We start from the raw sequence: 24,214 nt of genomic DNA on the forward strand, positions 1-24,214 counted from the left end.
TCAAGTGAACAAAATCAGAAATAAAGGGCCAGAATGATAGTACAGTTGGTAGGGCATGTGACTGACCCAGGCTCAATACCTGGCATCCCATATGGTCCCCTGAGCACCTCCAGGAGTGATTCCTGAATTCAGATTCAAGACTGTTCCCTGAACATTGCTGAGTGCGGCCCCCAAACAATATAAAAAACAAATTAAAAAGGAGGTGTAACCTCTAATACCACAGAAACACTAAGAATGATGAGACTAGTGTGAACAAGTGAATGAAAGGATGTTTGACATCCTGGGAGAAATAAATAAATTCTTGGAAATATATACCCCTGAATTAGAGAAATAACATAGGGGTTAAGGCATTTGCCCTGTGCACTGTTGACACTGGTTTAATCCCCAGCACCTCATATTGTCCTTTGAGTACTGCTGGGAGTAACCTCTGTGCATAGAACAAGTGGTAAGTCCTGTGCTTTCTCCTCAATTGCCCTCAAATAAAATAGAAAAATAAAATACAATATTGTGTTTTATTTTAGCACAGCAGTTGGGCATTTTCCCTGCACGCAGCCAGCCCGGCTGAGCTGGGTTCGATTCCTCCGCCCCTCTTGGAGAGCCCGGCAAGCTACCCCGAGTATCTCGTCCGCACGGCAAAGCCTGGCAAGCTACCCGTGACGTGTTCGATATGCCAAACACAGTAACAACAAATCTCAAAATGAAGACGTTACTGGGCCCGCTCGAGCAAATGGATGAACAACGGGAGGACAGTGACAGTGACACCATAGAGAAACCAGCTAATGTTTAATTGAACACTTACAATATACTCAGGCACTATTCCCTTCATCCTCTCCACCATCCCTATCTTTGTCTGTGTCACCATTGTCTTCTTTATTTTTTGGCTTTCTGGGTCACACCCGGTGATGCTCAGGGGTTACTCCTGGCTCATACACTCAGGAATCACTCCTGGCGGTGCTTGGGGGGCCATATGGGATGCTGGGAATCGAACCCGGGTCGGCCGCGTGCAAGGCAAACGCCCTACCCGCTGTGCTATTGCTCCAGCCCCTAACTTTCTTTCTTTTAAAAAAGTTTGAGATTTTATTTTTGTACAGTTGTTCACAATAATTCATTATATTTAATATTCAAACAGCAATCCCACCACCATGGATCTAACTTTCGGCATCGCCTGCTTCTCTGAGCAATGCTGACTGTGACCCAGAAGGCCTCCAGCACCATGGGCTGGCCCAAGTGCCTGCCACACCACAGGACCCAAGCAGCTTCCAACCCTTGAGCCCTGGTGATAAGCCGCAGCCCATGGACCTCCTGAGCACTGCTTGGGAGTTTTCCCCCCAAAATTTAGGGGTCCGGGATGTGGCTCAGTGAGGGAACATCTGTCTTCCATGCTAATGCTGATGGGTCTGGTCCCTGGCACCCCCTGACATGCGGATGCAACCCCAGCGCCGGTGCACCACCCCCTCGGGCCCTGCAACCATGGGGACCTTGGCGGGGGGACACCCTCCCAGACGGGAAGGGCACCCAGATGAGGAAGTGAGGCCCAGGGACTCTGGCAGACCTCAGTGATGTTCAACCTTTCCGCCCTTGCTGACCAGGCTGGGATAGTGCTGAAAACCACCCAGTCTGGGCATGAGCACTGGACGTGAGCCCAGAGGACGCTGCCTGAGTTCTTGGCTGTGCACAGGACCCACCAGTGTCTTGGGGCCTCAGCACACAGGCTGGGGATGCCAAGGTCACACGGGGCTGTTGAGAAATACCTTTACTGCAACCTCGGAGTGTAACAGCCGGTGAGCTGACAGCAGATAGGATACCACACACGTGCCCCTACACATGATGCACACACATTCCCTACCCATGCACACACATGACCCTACACCTGCACGCACACACATTCCCTAGCCACACACACACACACACACACACACACACACTCTACACACACATGCGCACACACACATTCTCTACACACACACATTCCTCTATGTATAAACATACATGTTTCCTATACATGCATACACAATTCCCCTACACACACATGTACATACATGCACATTCCACCTAATATTCATGCATGCACACATTCGCTATGCATGCACACACACATTCTACATACCCACACACATTCCTTACACATGCACAGAATTCTCCTCTGCAAGCACACACATACCCTTACACATACATGCACACACATTCATGCACATATACAGCAGCATACACACATATACATGCACTTCCTCAGGCACACAGGCGCACACATTATTTTACACATGCATGCACGCACATTCTTCTATACACACATCTTCCCCTATGCACACACAGTCTGCTACACATTCTCCCACACACACATGTACACACATTCCCCATATGCATGCACACACATCCCCCTACACACGCACACACATTCTCCCATTCATGCACACACGGGAGCAAGACTCTCGGGGGGACAGACCCTCCCCGGAGCTGGGGTGAGAGGCTGCTGGGTGATCCAAGCGGGACAGAGGAACATGTGCTGACGTCTCAGGCGGAGCCGGGGTGAAAGGGGCTGTCAGCATCCCCAGCGAGGAGGCTCAGGTTCCTTGGAGGATGTGCAGATGTGCATTCCATGGATATACGGATGCCTCTGTTCTTGGCAGCGCCATTCAGGGTGGACAGGATGCAGCCCATGTAAAGGCCACTGACAGCGGGCTCTGGCTTCACGGAATGCCACTTGGCTGTGAAAAAAAAGGTGAAACAGGGTTTTTAGGGGACACCAGGCATGGAATGAGAAGGGATGATGCTAAATGAGCTAAGTCAGGATAGGGAAAAAACGTTTCCTGGATGGTTTCACTTGTCTGTGAAAGATAAATTACTAAAGCAAACGAACTGGCAAAAAATAAAATGAGGGGGGTCTGGAGAAATAGTACAGAGAGTAAAGGACTTGCTTTGCAAGTGGCCATCGGGTCCCCCAAGCCCTACCAGAAGTGATCCCTGAGCACCGAGTCAGGAGTAAGCCCAGAGCACTGCTGAGTGTGACCCCCCCACCCCCAAACAGAAACCCAAATAGCAGGCTTTATTTATCGAAGGCGTCCTGGTGGGGAGAGAAGGCCCTTGACCCTTCTCACACGTTTCTGGTTGGGGAGGTGCTAAGGCTTGGGGTGTGTGGGGTCTGCAGAAGGGAAGGGCAGGATGCTCTGGAGTGTGGGGGTTGGGGCGTTGGCCCACCGGGGCTTCCCCTGTCCAAACTTGGTCTCGCAGATGCGGGTGTGGGAGTCAGGGAGCCAGGCTGCGACTGGCTGTGTTTCCCACAGGCTCCAGGAAGGATCTACTCCGGGCAGCTCCCAGCTTCTGGGCGGTTCCTGGCGAGCGTCCGCTGCTCTCTTGTCTCCTCAGGAAGCGTCCTCTCCGAATACGCCGGTCCATCGCTCCCTTTGTAGGAAGGAGCCAGTTGCTGGGGTTGGGAGCCCACCCCAGCCCACCCCAGTCCACTATGAGCTCATCTGGACATCTGTAGCTCTGCTCTGTCCAAATAAGGCCACATTCCAGGGCTGGGGGGCGGGGGGGTCAAGGACTGGACCTGTGCATTTTTGGGGCGTCGGGAGCACAAATCCTCCACTGTAACATGCTTCTCACATCCCAAACTGGACGGCAGGCAGAGTTCACGACTGGAATCCTGCCTGGTCCTCCTCACAGGCTCTGTGTGTATGTGTGTGTGTGCACGTACATGTGTACACGTCTCAGTGTATGTGCATGCATGTGTACATGTGTATATGTCTGTGTGACACATGTCTGAGTTTGTGTGTGTATGCGTGTGTATATGTCTCTGCGTGTGCATATCCGTGTGCCTGTGTGTATGCCTGTGTATGTGTGTGCATGTGTGCATGTGTGCATGCATGCATATATGTACGTCTGTGTGTACACACGTATTTGTCTTGTGCATGCATGCATGTGTATGTCCCTGTGAATCTGTGGGTATGCATATGTCTGTGCATGTATGTGTATGCATGTATGTGTGCATGTACATGTGTGCACATGTCTCAGTGTATGTACATGCATGTGTACATGTGTATATGTCTGTGTGACACGTGTCTGTGAGTTTGTGTATGCGTGTGTGCATATCCGTGTGCCTGTGTGTTTGCCTGTGTATGTATGTGCATGTGTACATGCGTGCATGCATGCATATGTCTGTGTGTACACACGTATTTGTCTTGTGCATGCATGCATGTGTATGTCCCTGTGAATCCATGGGTGTGCATGTGTGTGTGCATGTGTGTATTTGAGTGTGTGCATGTACATGCGTGCGCATGTCTCGGTGCATGTGCATGCATGTGTGCATGTGTATATGTCCGTGTAACACGTGCCTGTGAATCTGTGTGCGTGTGTATATGTCTCTGTGTGCATATCCATGTGCCTGTGTATGTGTGTGCATGTGTACATGTGTGCATGCATGCTTATATGTATGTCTGTGTGTGCACACGTATCTGTCTTGTGCATGCATGCATGTGTATGTCCCTGTGAATCTGTGCGTGTGCATATGTCTGCATGTCTGTGTATGCATGTCTGTGTATGCATGTGTGTGTGTGCATGTGTATGTGTGTGTGTGTGTAGGAGAGGCTAGAGTGAGAAGCTGGGGGTCCAGGCTGCATCTCTATCCAGGGGTGCCCCTCAGTAGCCTGTTTCCCAGAGCACAAGACTTTGACGAGCCCTGGTTTCTGGGTGCCAAGCTGGGAAGGCGGGTACCAGGGAAGAACGCTGACTACCCTCCACCCGGCACTTGCCGCCTCCAGCCTTCGGGTTGAGCTGGAATCGGAGTGAAGGCTGGAATCAGAGTGGGCGCAGGGGGTCAGGGAACTCGCTCAAGGTCACAGGTTTTGCCCCTTTCCCAAGCAGAGAGTGGTCCAGCCCCCTCCTCTAGTCACCTCACGCCGCCCCCCATCAGTTCTTCTGGGCTCCTCTTCTCCCCCTTGGAGGAATGTTTACCAGGAAGCTGCCTGGCCCTGACCTTGTGCTAGGTGCCCATTTCTGTGAGACAGTCTGGGGGGAGTCTGGGGGTCCTTCCCAAGATCCGTGCCCTTGGGAAAGCGGCTGTGATGGACCCCAGGGAGGGGGACGGGGAGGGGAACATGAGGAAACTGAGTCACACTGCAGTCAGGCGGGGAACTGAGGCTCCATCCGCCAGTCTGGGAAAGCGGGGAGGGGTGATGCGCCAAGGTCAAAGGCTGAACCCGCCCGGCCTCCCGGGGTCTCTGGGGCTCCTGGGGCGGGGGTGGGGGGGTGGGGCCGGGGGCCGGGACTCCCGGGGTGGGGGGTGGGGTCCCCTAGCTCAGTTCCCCCGACTCGGGAGGGGGTGGGGGCGGCCTTCAGGGCCCCGGAGGCCGAGAGCAAGGTGGGGGCTGGCGGGAGGGTGGGGCCGCGCCCCCCGCAGCCCACCCGCGGCGCGCGGGGGCCGGGGCGGGGTGAGTCACGGCGGCCCCGCTCGCTGCCTTTGTGCGGCCCGCGCGGCTGCAGCGGCGGCGGCGGCGGCGGAGCGCGGGGAGGAGGAGCCGGGGCTGCGGGCGCCTGCGTGTCCCCCCGCCGGCCGCAGGCCCCGGAGCGCGCGGGCCGGGCATGGGGCCCTGCCCGCTGCCGAGCCCGGAGGAAGCGCAGGGCGCGGCGCGTCGGGGGTCGCGGCCCGCGGGGCCCTGAGCGCGCCCGCCTCCCCCAGGACGCCCCCCAACCCCAGCCATGGCCAACGGCGTGATCCCGCCGCCCGGGGGCGCCTCCCCCCTCCCCCAGGTGACGGGCGCGCGGGGGGCGCGGGGGCGCGGGGCCGGGGCGCGGGGGTGGATGCGGTGGGGAGAGGCGCGCCGCCGTTTTCCGGCTCGGTGGTACCCAGGCTCGCCCTTAGCGGGATGCGTGCGCCCCCGGAGCCGGGCCGGGGAGGGGCGGCGGGGAGAAAGGGCTGTGCAAGAGGCGGGTCCCCTCAGCAACAGCAACCCCCTCCCTCTCCACCGACACCACCCTTAGGGGCGGGGGTGGGGCGCCCGGGGTGGGAGGGGGCTCAGGGTCCTCCTGACCGCGGGCGGCGGGCGCGGGCCTGCAGGTCCGGGTGCCCTTGGAGGAGCCCCCTCTGAGTCCTGACGTGGAGGACGAGGACGACGACCTGGGCAAGACCTTGGCTGTGAGCAGGTTTGGGGACCTCATCAACAAGCCCCCCGCCTGGGACCCCGAGAAGCCCAGCCGCAGCTACAGCGAGCGGGACTTTGAGTGTGGGTAGCCCAGGGGGCCCTGCCACTAGCACCCTCACCTTCATTGCCACCATCTCATCTCTGTGCTCGCCACCGCCGCGGCCACCCAGTACCATCCTGTGCGGGGCCACCATGCCGTGTTAAGTCATTTCGCCTCTCTCACCCCATCGCCTGTCCGCCTGCCCCCCGGGGGGGATGGGAGGTTGGGGGGGTCGGTATCCGGGCCCCCAGTGCAGGGAGAGAAGCACCCCTTCTCCTCTTCAGGACTCTGCCAGCCCTGGGCCTGCCCTCTCCTCCTCCTGCTCACTCTCCCCCCACAGCCCTCAGCCCCTGCCCCCCCCTCCATGTCCCAGTCTTCCAGGATGTCAGGAGTGTGTGTGTGTGTGTGTGTGTGTGTGTGTGTGTGTGTGTGTGTGTGTGTGTTTAGCCTGGTCCTGGGTTTGGGGGGAAGAGCTTGGCTCTAGAGGAAGAAGGACTTGCGTGCCCTTGCTTGAGGCCTTGAGCTAGAATAAGGTGTGTCCTCCCCCCCAACCCCAGGATGGGGCGTGGGGGTTCTCCCTCGTGCCGTGGGGGGCCCCCAACCACATCTCCTGCACCCCCAGTTCACCGGCACACATCCCACCACACCCACCACCCGCTCTCGGCGCGTCTGCCTCCACCGCACAAGTTTCGGCGGCTGCCCCCCACCTCCGCCCGGCAAGCCAAGAGGAAGAGGAAGAAGGAGAAGACCTCCGCGCCCCCTTCGGAGGGGACGCCCCCCATCCAGGAGGAGGGGGGCGTGGGAGGGGAGGAGGAGGACGAGGAGGAGGAGGAGGAGGAAGGCGAGTCGGAGGAGGCCGAGCCTGCCGAGCCCCCTTCAGCATCGCCACCCAAAGCCAAGGTGAGGGGTCCGACCCCCGGGGCATGGGGTGGGGTGGGGGGTTTGGGGGTGTGGAGGGTAGGGCGCTGGGGCCCAAGCCTGTCCCCTTCTGTCCACAGTTCTCCATTGGAAGCGACGAGGATGACAGCCCGGGCCTCTCTGGAAGGGCCGCCTCCGCCCGGCCCGCACCCCCCGGGGTGCCCCGAGCCAATGGGAGCCCCCAGCTCCCGGCAAGGTACTGGTGTCCCCAGCACGGGGAAGATGGGAGAGGGCCCTGATCCCTGTGTCCTCCTCAAGGGGAGGCAAGGGCTGGCAAGGGGGGGCGTCAGCAGTAGGGTCAGGGTGCTGAGGAGCAGGGGGGTCATCGGGTGAGGGGGTGAGGGCGCCAGGGAGCAGGAAGAAGGAGAGGCCCAGAGTGAGGTGGGTGCAGGATCCCCCCCCCCCCAAGCTGGTTCATGCCCACTGTGGCTCCCGTCGAGTCTGGGCCCCTCTGCTGTCTCCGCAGCTCACCCAGCCCCCGGGCCCGGGCCTCCCGGCTGGCTGGCGACAGGAGAGCCTGGAGCCCGTCGGCCAGCTATGACCTGCGGGAACGACTGTGTCCGGGCAGTGCGCTGGGCAGCCTTGGGGGGCCGGAGCAGCAGGTACCCACCGACGAGGCAGAGGCGCAGATGTTGGGATCCGCGGACCTGGATGACATGAAGAGTGAGTGCCACCCTCCGCAGCCGGGTCCCGGCCCGTCCCGGCTGCGGGGGCCCATGCCCCGCCCCTGACACCTCCCTGTGACACCCTGGCCCTCTGTCCCGAGTCAGCCTCTGAGTCACGCCCGTACAGGGCAACCCCCCGCTGGACGGCAGAGACATGGTCCTTCTGCCCCTTGTCCGTCCCCATGGGGGGCCGGGTGTCAGGCGCCGGGCCAGGCTCCGTGACCCGCCCGGCTGTGATCCGGGCACATTCCTTCCGTCTTATCAGTGCCCTGGTCTCTGTGCCACCTGTCATCACCCACGGGGGCTCCGTGCCCAGGCCAGGGGCATCACGGACCCCGCCTTCCTCCCCCTTGGAACCCGTGTGTGGGCGGGCTTGGAGCTCAGGACGTCATGGAAAGTTGCCAGGCCCTGAGGACACGGACAGGAACAATCCGATGGCAGCAGGATGGGGCACAGGGGGGAGGGGGGAGGGGGGAGGGGGTGTTTACCGACAGGGGTGGGGTGGGGGTGCCCGTAACAGCACGGAGCAGGCCTGGGGCCGTGGGGAGTCCGCGGCGGAAGCCCACTGCCAGCTCTGCCGGGGCCAAGACCACTTCTGCCAGGTTTCTGCCGCTCAGGGCCGGGCTCCGGGGCCACCGGGGGGTCCTGGCCACGAGTAACGGGGACAGTGGGGATGACCAGCCCGCTGGAGGGGCCCAGGGAGCCCGGCGATGCCCCGGGAAGCACCCCCGCGTCCAGCCCCAGTGACTCTCTGCCCTCCGAGGACTTGGGGCTGTTGGTGCTGACCCTGGAGGATGGTGATGTGTGGGAGGCCCCCAGGGGCCAGCTGAGCCCCGGGGCCGGGGGACCAGCATGTGAGTAAGCAGGGTGCCGGCTGGCTGCGCTTGCCGTTGGCCCAGAAGGGGCGGCTGGTGGAGTGGGAAGGGCACTGTGAGGAGAGGGGATGTGGGTGCCAAGAGGGGACATATGCAAAGGGCGGGAGCCTTGGGGCCTGGCCCCACCGTGTCAGGGCCCTCAGTCCCTGAGGCAGGGCCAGCGGCCACGGCAGAAGCCAGCATACCCAGCAGGTGGCTGGGGACCGAGCTGGGGGTGGCTTGTCACTGGCCTTGGCGGGGGTGGGTGCCTGGCCCTCCATAGACTGCAGTCTTACTTGCTGAGTTGGGGGCAATACCAGGCAGTGCTGAAGGACCACTCCCGATGGGACTTTCGGGGGGAGGTCCCCGTGCAGGGTCAGGGGTTGAAGCTGTGTGCACGGCCTTACTCCCGTGCTAGCTCTCTGGCCTGGCCTCTGTTCCCTTCTCTGTCCGGGACACGGGCTGGTGAGGGTTGGCCGGCCCACGTCAGCCTCTCCTCCCTCCCTAATAAACCATCTGGGTGCAGCGGGCGGGGGAGGGGCCCCCCTTACGCATCCCCCAGCCGGACCCGACCCACAAGCCACCTGCAAGCCCACCTCCGTCTCCAGCAAGTCACCCGCAAGCCCACCTCCCTCTCCTGCAGGTCACCGGCTGGAAGACAACCCTGGTGTGCGCCGGCACCTGGTGAAGAAGCCGTCGAGGACACAGGGCGGCCGGAGCAGTCCCGGGGGCCTGGCCCCCATCCTGCGCCGGAAGAAGAAGAAGAAGAAGCTGGACCGGAGGCCTCATGAGGTACAGTGGCGGCCCGCCCGGCCGTGTCTGGGGAGGGTGTGTGTGTGTGTGTGTGTGTGTGTGTGTGTGTGTGTGTGTGTGGACAGTCCCTGCGGCCCCCCTGGTGGTGGCTCCATGGCCCCACGCCCCTCCTTCCCCCAGGTGTTCGTGGAGCTGAATGAGCTGACGCTGGACCGAAGCCAGGAGCCGCACTGGCGGGAGACGGCGCGCTGGATCAAGTTCGAGGAAGACGTGGACGAGGAGACGGAGCGCTGGGGCAAGCCCCACGTGGCCTCGCTGTCCTTCCGGAGCCTGTTGGAGCTGCGCAGGACCATCGCTCACGGTACGGGTCGGTGGGCTGGTGCCCACCCTGCCCTGGCTCCATCCTGCTGTCCCTGGGGGGCTGAGCCGCCCCTTTGTCTGTCTGGGCAGTTGTGACTTTGGTACCACGGGGGCCCTGGCTCTGTGCCCAGGGTGGAGGAGTCCATCGGCTTCCCGAGGGGGTTGTCCCCCAGTGGGCTTGGCGCCAGTACACTGTCCACTCGCGTCCCCCGGTCGCTCGGCGTGGCCAGCTCCATGCCTGCCCCGGAGGAAGCAGGTGACTGGGGAGGGGATGACGTTCACCCATCTGACTGGCCTGTGTCTTCTCTCCTGGCCGCACCCTTAGGAGCCGCCCTCCTGGACCTTGAGCAGACCACGCTGCCGGGCATCGCGCATCTCGTGGTGGAGACCATGATCGTGTCCGATCAGATCCGGCCAGAGGACAGGGCCAGCGTCCTGCGCACTCTGCTGCTCAAACACAGGTGTCAGGGCCGGAGCGTCAGGGCAGCGGGGAGGGCGCTTGCCTTGCATGCGGTCAAGTTGGGTTCGATCCCCGGCCCCCGCCCCCTGCCCCGTCCCCGGCATCCCATATGGTCCCCTGAGCACTGCCAGGAGTGATCGCTGAGTACAGAGCTACCGGGAGTAACCCCTGAGCATCGCTGGGTGTGGCCCCCAAACAAAACAAAACAAAACAACAACAAAATAAACCCGCAGGTGTCAGGCTGGGCTTCTGTGGGGAGTTGGGGGGGTCTTTGGGGCAGCCATAGACCGAACACCTCCAGCCTCCGCTTGATTGCCCCGTGGGACGGGAACCTCACTCCTAACACTGGAAGTCCTCTCTGAGGCCGAGGGCTGGGCCCCCCTCCCCCGTGTCTCCCTTCCTCACGAGGGTCTCCCCTGCCCCCCCTTCCCGCAGCCACCCCAATGATGACAAGGAGACGGGCTTCTTCCCCCGCAATCCGTCCAGCTCCAGCGTGAACTCGGTTCTGGGGAACCATCACCCCACGCCCAGCCATGGCCCCGATGGCGCCGTGCCCACGATGGCCGACGACGTGGGGGAGCCGGCCCCGCTCTGGCCACACGACCCTGACGCCAAGGAGGTCAGTGACCCCTGCAGTGACCACAGGGTGGGGTGGACAGGCTCAGGCAGCTTCCGGCCTCGGTGAGGCCTCGGGAGGCCTCCTGGACTGGCTGGAGTCGGGGGAGGGGGGTCGCGTCGGGCACCGTCATCCTGGCCTGGGGGTTGCTTTTTTCTGCTTTTATTCTTTTTATTTTGGGGGGATCCCCGACAGTGCTGAGTGCACCTGGGGGTTAGTCAGCGATTCTCAGCCAACCAGGCCGATAGTTTAGCACTTGGGCCTGGTGTTGCAGAGGTGAGAGGGCCCACAGGGGTCACCCTAGCAGTGCTCCTAGCAGTGCTTTTGGGGGGGGCCTGGCCATGCATATCTGGGGATTGAACTTGGGGCATCGAGCACGGGGTGGGCACTCAAGCCCTTTGAGCCTCCCCCTATCTCGTGGGTCTTATTTTTTTCTTCCTTTTTGGGTCACACCCAGCGATGCTCAGGGGTTATTCCTGGCTCTGCACTCAGGAATTACTCCTGGCGGTGCTCAGGGGACCATATGGGATGCCGGGAATCGAACTCGGGTCTGCTTCACACAAGGCAAAATCTCCCTCCTGGCCTTGCTATCGCTTCAGCCCCCTGCCTGTGGGTCTTTAAGGTCCTCGCCTGGAGGGGCAGGAGACGGACCCCTGAGCACTGAACAGGAGAGGCTTCGTGGGGTGGGAGGGGGAGGCGTCCCGGTTGGGTCCAGCCCCGGGGCTGCGCGCAGACTCAGGGCTGGGCGGGTGGCCGGGCGTGCCACGGCCTCGGGTCTGGGTCCCAGCCCTATTCCAGTCCTGCGTCCTCAGAAGCCCCTGCACATGCCCGGGGGAGACGGCCACCGCGGGAAGAGCCTGAAGCTGCTGGAGAAGATCCCTGAGGACGCTGAGGCCACAGTCGTGCTTGTGGGTACGGAGAGCGGGCACGGGCGCGGGGTCTGAGGGGCGGGGTCTGGGCGCGGGGTCTGGGCGCGGGGTCTTGGGCGCGGGGTCTGAGTGCGGGGTTTGGGGCGCGGTTTCTTGGCGCGGGGTTTGGGTGCGGGGTCCGGGGCTTGGTGTCCGGGGCTTGGGGTTTCGGGCGCGGGTTCTGGGGCGCGGGTTCTGGGGCGCGAGTTCTGGGGCGCGGGTTCTGGGCGCGGGGTTTGGGTGCGGGGTCCGGGGCTCGGCGTTTGGGGCGCGGGGTCTGTGGCCAGCGACCCCGGGCGCTGCCTCGCTGCAGTTCTAGCCAGCCGGGGCCTCTGTCCCTGCTGCTCCTCACCCAGTTGTCCCTGCTCTGCCGCGTGCCGCCTCCTGCTGGCTCAGGCTGCAGCGTTCAGGCGGTCCTAGGTAGATTGTAATGAGCAGGCGGATGGAGATAGAGGGCTCCTTTAGACGGGGCATCCCCTGCCTCCCCTCCCCTCCCCTCCCCTCCCCTCCCCTCCCCTGCCCTCCCCTCCCCTCCCTCCTCTCCTTTCCTTTCCTCTCCCCTCCCCTCCCCTCCCCTGCCCTCCCCTCCCCTCCCTCCTCTCCTTTCCTTTCCTCTCCCCTCCCCTCCCCTCCCCTGCCCTCCCCTCCCCTCCCTCCTCTCCTTTCCTTTCCTCTCCCCTCCCCTCCCCTCCCCTCCCCTGCCCTCCCTCCTCTCCTTTCCTTTCCTCTCCCCTCCCCTCCCCTCCCCTCCCCTCCCCTGCCCTCCCCTCCCTCCTCTCCTTTCCTTTCCTCTCCTCTTCCCTCCCCTCCCCTCCCCTCCCCTCCCCTCCTCTCCTCTCCCTTCCTCTCCCCTCCCCTCCCCTGCCCTCCCCTCCCTCCTCTCCTTTCCTTTCCTCTCCTCTTCCCTCCCCTCCCCTCCTCTCCTCTCCCTTCCTCTCCCCTCCCCTCCCATCTCTCCTCTCCTTTCCTTTCCTCTCCTCTCCTCTTCCCTCCCCTCCCCTCCTCTCCTCTCCCTTCCTCTCCCCTCCCCTCCCCTTCTCTCCCCTCCCTTCCCCTCCCCTCCCCTCCCCTCCCCTCTCCTCCCCTCCCCTCCCCTCCCCTCCCCTCCCTTCCTCTCCCCTCCCCTCCCCTCCCCTCTCTCCTCTCCCCTCCCCTCCCCTCCTCTCCTCTCCCCTCCCCTCCCCTCCCCTCCTCTTCTCTCCTCTCCTCTCCTCTCCTCTCCTCTCCTCTCCCCCTCCCCTCCCCTCCTCTCCCCTCCTCTCCCCTCCCCTCCCCTTCCTCCCCTCTCCTCCTCCTCCTATCCCCTCCCCTCCTCTCCCCTCCCCTCCCCTCCTCCTCCTCTCTCCTCCTCTCCCCTCCTCTCCACTCCCTTTCTCTCCCTTCCCTTCCCCTCCCCTCCCCTCCTCTCCCCTCCCCTCTCCTCCTCTCCCCTCCCCTCCCCTCCTCTCCCCTCCTCTCCCCTCCCCTCCCTTCCCCTCTCCTCTCCTCTCCCTTCATTTCCCCTCCTTTTCTCTCCCCTCCCCTCCTCTCCCCTCCTCTCCTCTCCCCTCCCTTCCTCTCCCCTCCTCTCCCCTCCTCTCCCCTCCTCTCCCCTCCTCTCCTCTCCTCTCCTCTCCTCTCCTCTCCTCTCCTCTCCTCTCCTCTCCTCTCTTCTCCTCCTCTCCTCTCCTCTCCTCTCCTCTCCTCTCCTCTCCCCTCCCCTCCTCTCCTCTCCTCTCCCCTCCCCTCCCCTCCCCTCCTCTCCTCTCCCCTCCCCTCCCCTCTCCTCCTCCTCCTATCCCCTCCTCTCCTATCCCCTCCCCTCCTCTCCCCTCCCCTCCCCTCCTCCTCCTCTCTCCTCCTCTCCCCTCCTCTCCTCTCCCTTTCTCTCCCTTCCCTTCCCCTCCCCTCCCCTCCTCTCCCCTCCCCTCTCCTCCTCTCCCCTCCCCTCCCGTCCCATCCCCTCCTCTCCCCTCCCCTCCCCTCCCTTCCCCTCTCCTCTCCTCTCCCTTCATTTCCCCTCCTTTTCTCTCCCCTCCCCTCCTCTCCCCTCCTCTCCTCTCCCCTCCCTTCCTCTCCCCTCCTCTCCCCTCCTCTCCCCTCCTCTCCCCTCCTCTCCCCTCCTCTCTTCTCCTCTCTCCTCCCCTCTCCTCTCCTCTCCTCTCCTCTCCTCTCCTCTCCTCTCCTCTCCTCTCCTCTCCTCTCCTCTCTTCTCCTCCTCTCCTCTCCTCTCCTCTCCTCTCCCCTCCCCTCCTCTCCTCTCCCCTCCCCTCCCCTCCCCTCCCCTCCCCTCTCCTCCTCCTCTCCCCTCCTCTCCTCTCCTCTCCCCTCCCCTCCCCTCCCCTCCTCTCCTATCCCCTCCCCTCCTCTCCCCTCCCCTCCCCTCCTCCTCCTCTCTCCTCCTCTCCCCTCCTCTCCTCTCCGTTTCTCTCCCTTCCCTTCCCCTCCCCTCCCCTCCCCTCCTCCTCCTCCTTTCTCCTCCTCTCCCCTCCCTTTCTCTCCCTTCCCTTCCCCTCCCCTCCCCTCCTCTCCCCTCCCCTCTCCTCCTCTCCCCTCCCCTCCCCTCCCCTCCCATCCCCTCCTCTCCCCTCCTCTCCCCTCCCCTCCCCTCCCCTCCCTTCCCCTCTCCTCTCCTCTCCCTTCATTTCCCCTCCTTTTCTCTCCCCTCCTCTCCTCTCCCTTTCTCTCCCTTCCCTTCCCCTCCCCTCCCCTCCTCTCCCCTCCCCTCTCCTCCTCTCCCCTCCCCTCCCCTCCCATCCCCTCCTCTCACCTCCTCTCCCCTCCCCTCCCCTCCCCTCCCTTCCCTTCTCCTCTCCTCTCCCTTCATTTCCCCTCCTTTTCTCTCCCCTCCCCTCCTCTCCCCTCCTCTCCTTGGTGATGTTCAGGGGCCATCCTTGGCTCTGTGCTTGGGGGTCATCCCCGGAGGAACTCAGGGACCACAGTGGCCCCAACCCAGCTCCCAGCAGGCACGGCCCCTCCGAGGGCCCTGGAGCGGGGTTTCTTCGCGCACTGCCCCCCTGCTCGGCCGTACCTGCCCCAGCGCCCGCCTGTCTCCCCTACAGGCAGCGTGCCTTTCCTGGAGCAGCCGGCGGCGGCCTTCGTGCGGCTGAGCGAGGCGGTGCTGCTGGAGTCGGTGCTGGAGGTCCCGGTGCCCGTGCGCTTCCTCTTCGTGCTGCTCGGACCCAGCCGCACCAGCACCGACTACCACGAGCTCGGCCGCTCCATCGCCACCCTCATGTCGGACAAGGTGGGCACAGCCGCGGGCTGGGCGGGGGCGGGGCTGCAGGGGTGAGGGAGGCCAGACCCGGGTTCTGGGAGGTGGCAGGCTCCCTCGCAGGGCTGGAGGTGGTGGCCGTGGCCGTGCTGGCCTCCAGGTGGCCCGTCCCTGGGAGGGTCCTGGAAACACACGTGGAGACCCCCAGGAGCCAGGCGCAGGGTGGGGCCCCTCCTGGAGCGCCGGGTCCCCCTTTGTCTGTGGCCCCCAGGGGCCCCCGCGGGCTCATCGCTGCTCTCCCCTCCCCCCCCCCCCCCCCCCCAGCTGTTCCACGAGGCCGCCTACCAGGCGGACGACCGGCAGGACCTGCTGAGCGCCATCAGCGAGTTCCTGGACGGCAGCATCGTCATCCCGCCCTCGGAGGTGGAGGGCCGCGACCTGCTGCGCTCCGTGGCCGCCTTCCAGCGCGAGCTGCTGCGCAAGCGGCGGGAGCGCGAGCACAGCAAGGCCGAGGCCAGCGCGCAGGGCGGCTACGCGGCCCCGGGGAAAGGTGGGTCCCAGGAGCCCCCGCCCGAGCGCCCCGTGCGTGTGCCTGCGGGGCGGGGTGTGAGTGTGTGTGTGAGTGTGAGTGTGAGTCTGTGTGTGTGTGTGAGTGTGTGTATGTGTGTGACTGTGTATGAGTGTGTATGAGTGTGTATGAATGTGTATGAGTATGTGAGAATCTGTGTGTGTGTACGTGAGTGTGTGTATGTGTGTGACTGTGTATGAGTGTATGAGTGTGTGTGTGTATGAGTGCGTGAGAATCTGTGTGTGTGTACGTGAGTGTGTGTATGTGTGTGACTGTGTATGAGTGTGTATGAGTGTGTATGAGTGTGTATGAGTGTGTGTGAGAATCTGTGTGTATGTGTGTGTATGTGTGTGACTGTATGAGTGTGTGAGTGTGAGTGTGTGTATGAGTGCGTGAGTGTGTATGAGTGTGTGTGAGTGTGTGTGAGAGTCTGTGAGCGTGTACGTGAGTGTATGTGTGTGACTGTGTGTATGAGTGTGAGTGTGAGCGTGTGTGAGTGTGTGTGTGTATGAGTGTGTATGTGTGTGAGTGTGTGTATGTGTGAGTGTGCGTATGTGAGTGTGTATGTGTGAGTGTATGTGTGTGAGTGGGAGTGTGTATGTGTGTGTGTAGTATGTCTGAGTGGTTGTGTATGTGTGTGTGTAAGTGGGACTGTGTATGTGAGTGTGTGTGTATGTGAATGTGAGTGTATGTGTGAGTGTATGTGTGTGTGAGTGGGAGTATGTGTGTGTGAGTGTGTGAATATATGTGTGTGAGAGTTTTTGTGTGGGAGTGTGTGTGTGCAAGTGTGTGTGAGAGTGTGAATGTATGTGAGTGGGTGTCTGAGTGTGTATGTACGTGTGAATGTGTGTGTACGTATGTGTGCATGTGTGTGAGCGTGCGTGTGTGTGTATGTGGAGGGGGTCACCCTGTGTGCCAGCAGCTTATCGCTCCCCCAGAGCTGTCCATGGATATGGGGGGCTCTGAGGCCACCCCCGAAGACGACCCCCTGCTGCGGACGGGCTCGGTGTTCGGGGGGCTCATCCGGGATGTCAAGCGCCGCTACCCGCACTACCCCAGCGACCTGCGGGACGCGCTGCACTCGCAGTGCCTGGCCGCCGTCCTCTTCATCTACTTTGCCGCCCTCAGCCCCGCCATCACCTTCGGGGGGCTGCTCGGTGAGGGGCGGGGAGAGGACGAGTCTCTGCTGCTCCGGGCTGGGGTGTCGCATGCCCACTCTGGGGCAGGGGTCTGGGGGGAGGGCCTCCGGGGAGCACGCGTGGGGGAGGAGAAAGTGAGGGTGGCCGCAGGGGCCCCCCAGGCTCCGCTGGAGGTGGAGGGGCCGGGGGAACCGCAGAGCCATGCGTGTCCCTGGCCCCAGGGGAGAAGACCGAGGGGCTGATGGGCGTGTCCGAGCTGATCGTGTCCACTGCGGTGCTCGGCGTCATCTTCTCGCTGCTGGGCGCGCAGCCGCTGCTGGTGGTCGGCTTCTCGGGGCCGCTGCTGGTCTTCGAAGAAGCCTTCTTCAAGGTGACAGCCCTGCCCTCTGCCTGGGTCCCGGCCCCCGGCCCCCGGCCCGCCCTTTCTCCCTGATCCTGGCCCCTTCACTGGCCCCTTCAGCACCCCCCCCCCCCCAATCCCCGTGTCCAGGGCCTGGCCTGGCCTGACCGTGCTGTCCCCTGCAGTTCTGCAGAGCCCAAGGCCTGGAGTACCTGACGGGCCGCGTGTGGGTGGGCCTTTGGCTGGTGGTCTTCGTCCTGGCGCTGGTGGCCGCGGAGGGCAGCTTCCTGGTCCGCTACATCTCCCCTTTCACCCAGGAGATCTTTGCCTTCCTCATCTCTCTCATCTTCATCTACGAGACCTTCCACAAGCTCTACAAGGTGGGGCCGGGGGTGGGGGGCTTGGGAGGGGCCAAGGGATGGGGAGGGACTGGGAAGAGGCCAGGGGCAGGGAATGGGCAGGGGCCGAGGGCAGGGGCTGGACAGGGGTCATGGGGTTGTGGAGCCATGGCTAGGCCAAGCTGAAGGGCAGGAGTCAGACTTGAGGGTCACCTGTGTGATAGTGGGGTGCTGTTGGAAGGCCACCGGGTGTCCTGGGCTCACCTCTGGAGGTAGGGGCGTGTGTGTGTCTCTGTGTGTCTGTCAGTGTGCGTGTAGTTTATATATGTGCATGTAAATGCATGTGTATGGTGTATGTGTGTATATGTGTAGTACGCGTACACATGTGTATGCAGGTACATGTGTTTATACATGTGTATGCGTGCATATGTGTATATTTGCAGGTTGTGTGTATGTGTGTCTGTATGTGTGCACGTGTGTGAGTGCATGCATGTGTGTGCACACATGTCTGTGTTTGTGTGAATGTGCATGCATGTGTGTGCGCATGTGTGTATACGTGTGCATTATGTGTGAATGCGTGCTTGTGTGTACGCATGCACATGTGTCTGTGTTTATGTGTGTGAATGTGCGTGGATGTGTGCGTGCATGTGTGTATAGGTGTATGTTTACGTATGAATGTGCGTGCATGTGTGTCTGTGTGAATGTGCATGCGTGTGTGCGCATGCACACGTGTCTCTGTTCATGTGTGTGCATGTGCATGGACGTGTGCGTGCAGGTGTGTATGTGTGTACGTGTACGTGTGAATGTGTGTGTCTCTGTGAATGTGTATGCATGTGTGCATGCATGTGTGTATATGTGTACGTGTGAATGTGCGTGCGTGTGTCTCTGTGTGTGAATGTGCATGCACGTGTGCGTGCATGTGTGTATACGTGTGTGTCTGTGTGAATGTGCATGTGTGTGTGTGCGTGAGTGTGTGTTCCCCAGGCAAGCGCCCCAGGCTTGTGTGTGTCACACACAGGTGTTCATGGAGCACCCACTGCTGCCGTTCTACCCCCCTGAGGGGGCCCTGGAGGGGGGCCTGGAGCTGAATGCCAGCGCCCTGCCGCCCACCGAGGGCCCCCCCGGGCCCCAGGAACCAGCCCAACACTGCGCTGCTGTCGCTTATCCTCATGCTGGGCACCTTCCTCATCGCCTTCTTTCCTGCGCAAGTTCAGGAACAGCCGCTTCCTGGGTGGCAAGGTGTGGGGGCGGGGGAGGATGGGGGGTTGCCCTCAGGGCCCGGCTGTCCCAGGGGGCTGCAGGACGCTGACCAGGAGAGGGGGTTGTGGGTGTGGCTGACACCCCTGGGTTCATTCATTTCTATCTCAGGGTTTGGGGACACTCCTGGCAGGGTGGGAAATGGGGGGGCTCGTCTGCCCAGGGGACCATGTAGTGGCGGGGGACAAACTTGGGGTGCAGAGAGTGGGGATTTGGGTCTGCTCAGGGCACGTCTTCTGACCTCCCCTCCCCCCCCAGGCTCGCCGCATCATCGGGGACTTCGGCATCCCCATTTCCATCCTGGTGATGGTGCTGGTGGATTACTCCATCACCGACACCTACACGCAGGTGAGCGCCTCCCCACTGGGTACCCACGTGGGGGTCAGCCTGCCGGGGTGGCCCCCTTGGGGTTGGTGAGGGATGCCTTAACCTGGACCCCCACGGGGGCAGAGTGTCAGGAGAGGAGATGGCTCCTCCCCCAGTCCCGCTTGGGTTCCCTAAGGTCCAGGGCGTGGGGGCAGGACCGTGACCAGCGGGGCCCCTGGGAGGTAGGGCCAGCCGCACCCCTGGATCGTGTCTCCCTTCCTGCCCGCAGAAACTGACGGTGCCCACGGGGCTCTCAGTGACCTCCCCGCAGAAGCGCTCGTGGTTCATTCCGCCCCTGGGCAGTGCCCGGCCCTTCCCGCCCTGGATGATGGTGGCCGCCGCCGTCCCGGCGCTCCTGGTCCTCATCCTGATCTTCATGGAGACCCAGATCACTGCGTGAGAGGGCTGGGGGCATGGACGGCGCGTGGGCTGCTGCTCCCAGCATGCTTTGGTGCTGTGAGGGGACCACCCTGCTGGCAGTGCCCAGCCACGTGCCACATGCAGGCACTGGCAAAGCTCGGCGTGGTGACCTTGGCTTTGGTGGTGACTTCCTTCCTTCCCTTCCTTCCCTCCCTCCCTCCCTCCCTCCTTCCCTTCCTTCCTTCTCTTTCTTTCTTTCTTTCTTTCTTTCTTTCTTTCTTCTTTCCTTCCTTCTTTCCGCCCGTCCTTGTTCCTCCTTCTTTCTCCTTCCTTCCCTCCTTCCCTCCTTCCCTCCCTCCCTTTCCTCCCTCCTTCCTTCCTTCCTTCCTTCCTTCCTCCCTCCCTCTCTCCTTCCTTCTTTCCTTCCTTCCCTCTCTCCTTCTTTCTTTCCTTCCCTCCCTCCCTCCCTTCCTTCCTTCCTTCCTTCCTTCCTTCCTTCCTCCCTCCCTCTCTTCCTTTCTTCCTCCTTTCCTCTCTCTTCCTTCCTCCTTCCTCCCTCCCTCCCTCCCTCCCTTCCTCTCTCCCTTCCTTCCTTCCTTTGTTCCTTCCTCACTCCCTCTCTTCCTTTCTTCCTCCTTTCCTCTCTTCCTTCCTCCTTCCTTCCTTCCTTCCTTCCTTCCTTCCTTCCTTCCTTCCTTCCTTCCCTTCCCTTCCTCCTTCCCTCCCTCTTTCCCTTACTCTTTTCCTCCCTCCCTCCCTTCCTCCCTTCCTTCCTTCCTTCCTTCCTTCCTTCCTTCCCTCCCTTCCTCCTTCCCTCCCTCTTTCCCTTACTCTTTTCCTCCCTCCCGCCCTTCCTTCCTTCCTTCCTTCCTTCCTTCCTTCCTTCCTTCCCTTCCTCCTTCCCTCCCTCTTTCCCTTACTCTTTTCCTCCCTCCCTCCCGCCCTTCCTTCCTTCCTTCCTTCCTTCCTTCCTTCCTTCCTTCCTTCCCTTTTTTTTGACGGGTTTTTGGGCCACACCTGTCAGTGCTCAGGGCTTCCTCCTGACTGTGCCTGGGGATCACACCTGGTGGGCTGAGGGACCATCGATCTGGGCTACAGGCATCTACTCCGGGTGGCCGTGTGCAAGGCTAGCACCCTCCCTGCTGTCCTGTCTCTCTGGCTCTGGCCTGTCCCCGTGGCACTGCCCTCTCTCCCCATGCCCCCTCTGCCCGCAGGCTGATCGTCAGCCAGAAGGCCCGGCGCCTGCTCAAAGGCTCTGGCTTCCACCTGGACCTGCTCCTCATCGGCTCCCTGGGCGGCCTCTGCGGGCTCTTCGGGCTGCCCTGGCTCACGGCCGCCACCGTCCGCTCGGTCACCCATGTCAACGCGCTCACCGTCATGCGCACGGCCATCGCGCCGGGCGAGAAGCCCCAGATCCAGGAGGTGCGGGAGCAGCGCGTGACGGGCGTTCTCATTGCCAGCCTTGTGGGTGAGAGCCGCCCCCGGGGGCCCGGGGCTGAGTCGGGGACCAACACACACACAGGGCCTGCGCCGTGGCGGCCCTTAGAGCATCTTGCCTGGAAGGACCCCAGGGCCTTCCATCCTGCCTATCTGTCCGTCATCCCAGCTGCAGTGGGGGATGGAGATAGGTGCGGGGGGCTGCCCGAATACCCCCCCCCCATTCCTGTTCTCCCTCCTGCCTTGCTGCCTTCTCTCCCTGGTGGTCCTAGACCGGGCCAGTGGCTCCTCCCTTGTCCATCCTCCTGGTGGGGGTGATGTGGGATGTGTCCGGAGGTCACTGAGTCTGTGTTCCCTCCCCCCAGGCCTGTCCATCGTCATGGGGGCCGTGTTACGCCGCATCCCTCTGGCCGTCCTCTTCGGGATTTTCCTCTACATGGGGGTCACGTCCCTGTCCGGCATCCAGCTGTCCCAGCGCCTGTTGCTCATCCTCATGCCCGCGAAGCACCACCCTGAGCAGCCTTATGTGACCAAGGTGAAGGCAGCCACTCCAGAGGGGGTCGCTGCGGGGTGAGGGTGGGTGGGTCTAGGAGAGATGGCCCTGGGACGATGGCGAAGAGGGCGGTTGGGCGTTGGGAAGCCCCGGCCACGGGTACTGAGCTGCACCCCCTCATCCCCTCACCCCTTCCCGGACTCCCCCCACTCCCAGGTGAAGACGTGGCGGATGCATCTCTTCACCTGCATCCAGCTGGGGTGCATCGCGCTGCTCTGGGCGGTCAAGTCCACGGCGGCCTCGCTGGCCTTCCCCTTCCTGCTGCTGCTCACCGTGCCTCTGCGGCGCTGCCTCCTGCCACGGCTCTTCCAGGAGCGGGAGCTGCAGGCGGTAAGACCCGCACCCCGTGGTGGTGGTGGGGCATCCGGGCAGTGTCTGTGCTAGGGGGACGCCTGGTGTGGACACGTTGTCCTCCCCGTCTCTCCTGCCTCTGGGTTCCTCACCGATGCCTTCTTAGGCCCCTCTGTCTTGGGACTGAGAGCAGGTTCTCCTCGATAGGTGGTGGTGAGGATTAAACAGGGATTCGGTCCCTGGCTTGGGCTTGGTGGGAGGTAAGCGTGGGATGGCTGTGGACTGTCTGTGCAGGCAGGGGGGGTTCCTCCTGTTCCCCCAAACCGCAGTGCACCACAGGGCTGAGCTGTCCCGGGTGCTGTGCTGTGCTGTCCAGCTATAGGCACCCCTCGCCGTGTCCACGGCTGCTTCCTGGCTCTGTGCTCTGGGATCACTCCTGGCTGTGCCTCGGGGATCACAGGTGGTATTAGGGATCAAACCCCGGTGGGCTGCATGCCAGGCGAATGCCCTATCCGCTGCTGTCCTGTCTCTCTGGTTCCAGGTGATCATTCTGCAAAGCAGCCACCAAACGTGGGTGCAGCAGCTCGGGGCAGCAGTAACTTTTTCTTCTTCTTTTTAAAAAAATTATTTTTATTTTTATTTTATTTTATTTTTTTAAAGTTTTTTAAAATTTTTATTAGTGAGACATCATGAGGTACAGTTGCAGACTTACAGATTTTTGTGCTTGGGTTTCAATTATACAATGATCACATACCCATCCCTCCACCAGTGCCCATTTCCCACCACCACGGATCCCAGTATCCCTCCCACCTCCCATCCCCCCCCCCCCCAGCTCTGAGCCTTTCTTCTTTTTTTAAAATAATAATATAAAAGTGCCCGGTGTGATTCCTGAGTCCAGAGTCAGAAGGAAGCCTCAAGGGATAGCCCCAAGCTCCCCAGATAAAGGTCACGGTCACAGTCCTCCCATGTTCATCGAGCGGGCCCAGTAATGTCTCCATCATAAGACTTGTTGTTACTGTGTTTGGCATATTGAATACATCACGGACAGCTTGCCAGGCTTTGCCGTGAGGGCGAGATACTCTCGGTAGCTTGCTGGACTCTCCGAGAGGGGCGGAGGAATCGAACTCGGGTCGGCCATGTCGGCTTCGTGCAAGGCAAACGCCCTACCCGCTGGGCTATCGCTCCAGCCCAAGCTCCCCAAATAGAGATTTAAAAAAAAAAAAAAGAAAGTACCACTGTACCAAGGATCAGAGGTAACATGAAAGTTCTGGTCAGTGGCAAGTGCTCGAACCCGAGCTCACAGTGCCTGCAGTCTTCGAGGCCAGGACCTGGGGTGGGGTGGGGTAGGCCATGAGAGGGACAAGTTGGGGACGCGTTTCCCCCCACCCCCCAAATGCTCCACTGCTCTGCTCGCTCCCACAGCTGGACTCGGAAGATGCTGAACCAAATTTCGACGAGGACGGCCAGGACGAATACAATGAACTGCACATGCCCGTGTGAGCCTTGGCACGCGCCCACCCCCCGGAGCCCCCGCCCCGCCTCCACTGCAGGGATGGAGGCCCAGCCCAACCCAGAGACGGGCCTGGAACTGCTTACCAATGCCACGGCTAGGAGACCCCCACTCCTGACCAGGGGTCGGGGGGGACCCTCCTCTCACCGTCCAGACCGGCACAGGCTTTGAGCTCATTATAACCACACTCCTTGTCTCGTGTTGGCTTCACTTTCTTGGGCCCGTTTCTGGCAGCTCAGGTCACACTTTCCCATCAGGAACTGGAAGGATTCTCACTTCAGGGACATTACCGCCAGGCACCGGGGTGAGGTCAGGACAGAGGGAGAGAACCCAGACCCCAGAAGGTCAGAGCTGGCCTTATCGCCCCCTCCAGCTCCTGCATGGACAACTGAAAGTGTGTGTGGGGGGTGGGGAAGGGCAGGGGCACAGATGAAAGTCAGGCTCAAGGACACATAATCTAACATGCGTGCGTACACACACACACACACACACACACACACAGCCCTTAGCAGGGGAGGGTGTGGGGGAGAAGGGGTCCATTGCCCCTTCTTAGCCCCTAAGCAAATCCGAGCGTCTGCCAATGGTTATGGGGCTCGGAAGGAGAAGGTTGACTGCCCCCTGATCCCTGGTATCCAGAGCTCTAGCCCCCAGACGCCAGGCGGGTGCAGCATTTGGGGTCCCAGGGACTATTTTAGATTCTCCGCCCTGTTCAAAAGAGACGCGGTTCTGGGATTCCAAGAGGCCACTCCTTGGGCAACAGTTTTGCCAGAAATAACCTGGAAGGCTGGAGGGGAGGAGGTGGGGGGAGGGGGGGCCCTGGGCCCATTGCGTCACGGTTGCTAGGCAACCAGCAGCGTGATGGAGCCAGCTGGCTCCGTGGCCCTCTGGTGGCTGCTGGCGCGCACTGCAGCGTCGTCTCCTCCGCCGGGCAGGGGTGGCACCGCCACCTGGTGGGCCCGCTGTGATCAAAGGCCGCGTTCAGCGCTTCCTGCTGGGGGGAACAGGAGGCCCGGAGGAGTTAGTTACACGGGGGCGACCTAGAAAGGGAACCTTCTTCCCACAGCCGTTTTTTTCTTTTTCTTTGTTTTTGAGCCGGAAACCCTGCTTCTCCAAGTTTCCTCCAGTGAGGCTGTCAGTCGTACCCCCTGAGA

The 24,214-nt window shown here is 61.9% G+C and overlaps 1 protein-coding gene across 1 annotated transcript; it reads left to right on the forward strand.

Moving 5' to 3' along the window:
- The first annotated feature begins 5,470 nt into the window (after positions 1-5,470).
- On the forward strand, positions 5,471-23,260 carry SLC4A3 (solute carrier family 4 member 3). Its single transcript, XM_056111571.1, is given in 24 exon segments — positions 5,471-5,745; positions 6,053-6,218; positions 6,800-7,077; positions 7,176-7,291; positions 7,562-7,758; positions 9,258-9,406; positions 9,548-9,728; positions 10,053-10,188; positions 10,623-10,806; positions 11,616-11,715; positions 14,753-14,937; positions 15,229-15,454; positions 16,411-16,629; positions 16,833-16,981; positions 17,137-17,331; positions 18,308-18,406; positions 18,408-18,485; positions 18,487-18,528; positions 18,805-18,894; positions 19,142-19,308; positions 20,487-20,740; positions 21,075-21,244; positions 21,419-21,592; positions 22,976-23,260. Coding segments are annotated over 24 exon segments (3,684 nt in total). The 5' UTR covers positions 5,471-5,694; the 3' UTR covers positions 23,054-23,260.
- The last annotated feature ends 954 nt before the right edge of the window (positions 23,261-24,214 follow it).

Source organism: Sorex fumeus, unplaced genomic scaffold (assembly GCF_029834395.1).
Source record: "Sorex fumeus unplaced genomic scaffold, SorFum_2.1 ptg000014l, whole genome shotgun sequence".
Classification (NCBI taxonomy): Eukaryota; Metazoa; Chordata; class Mammalia; order Eulipotyphla; family Soricidae; genus Sorex; species Sorex fumeus.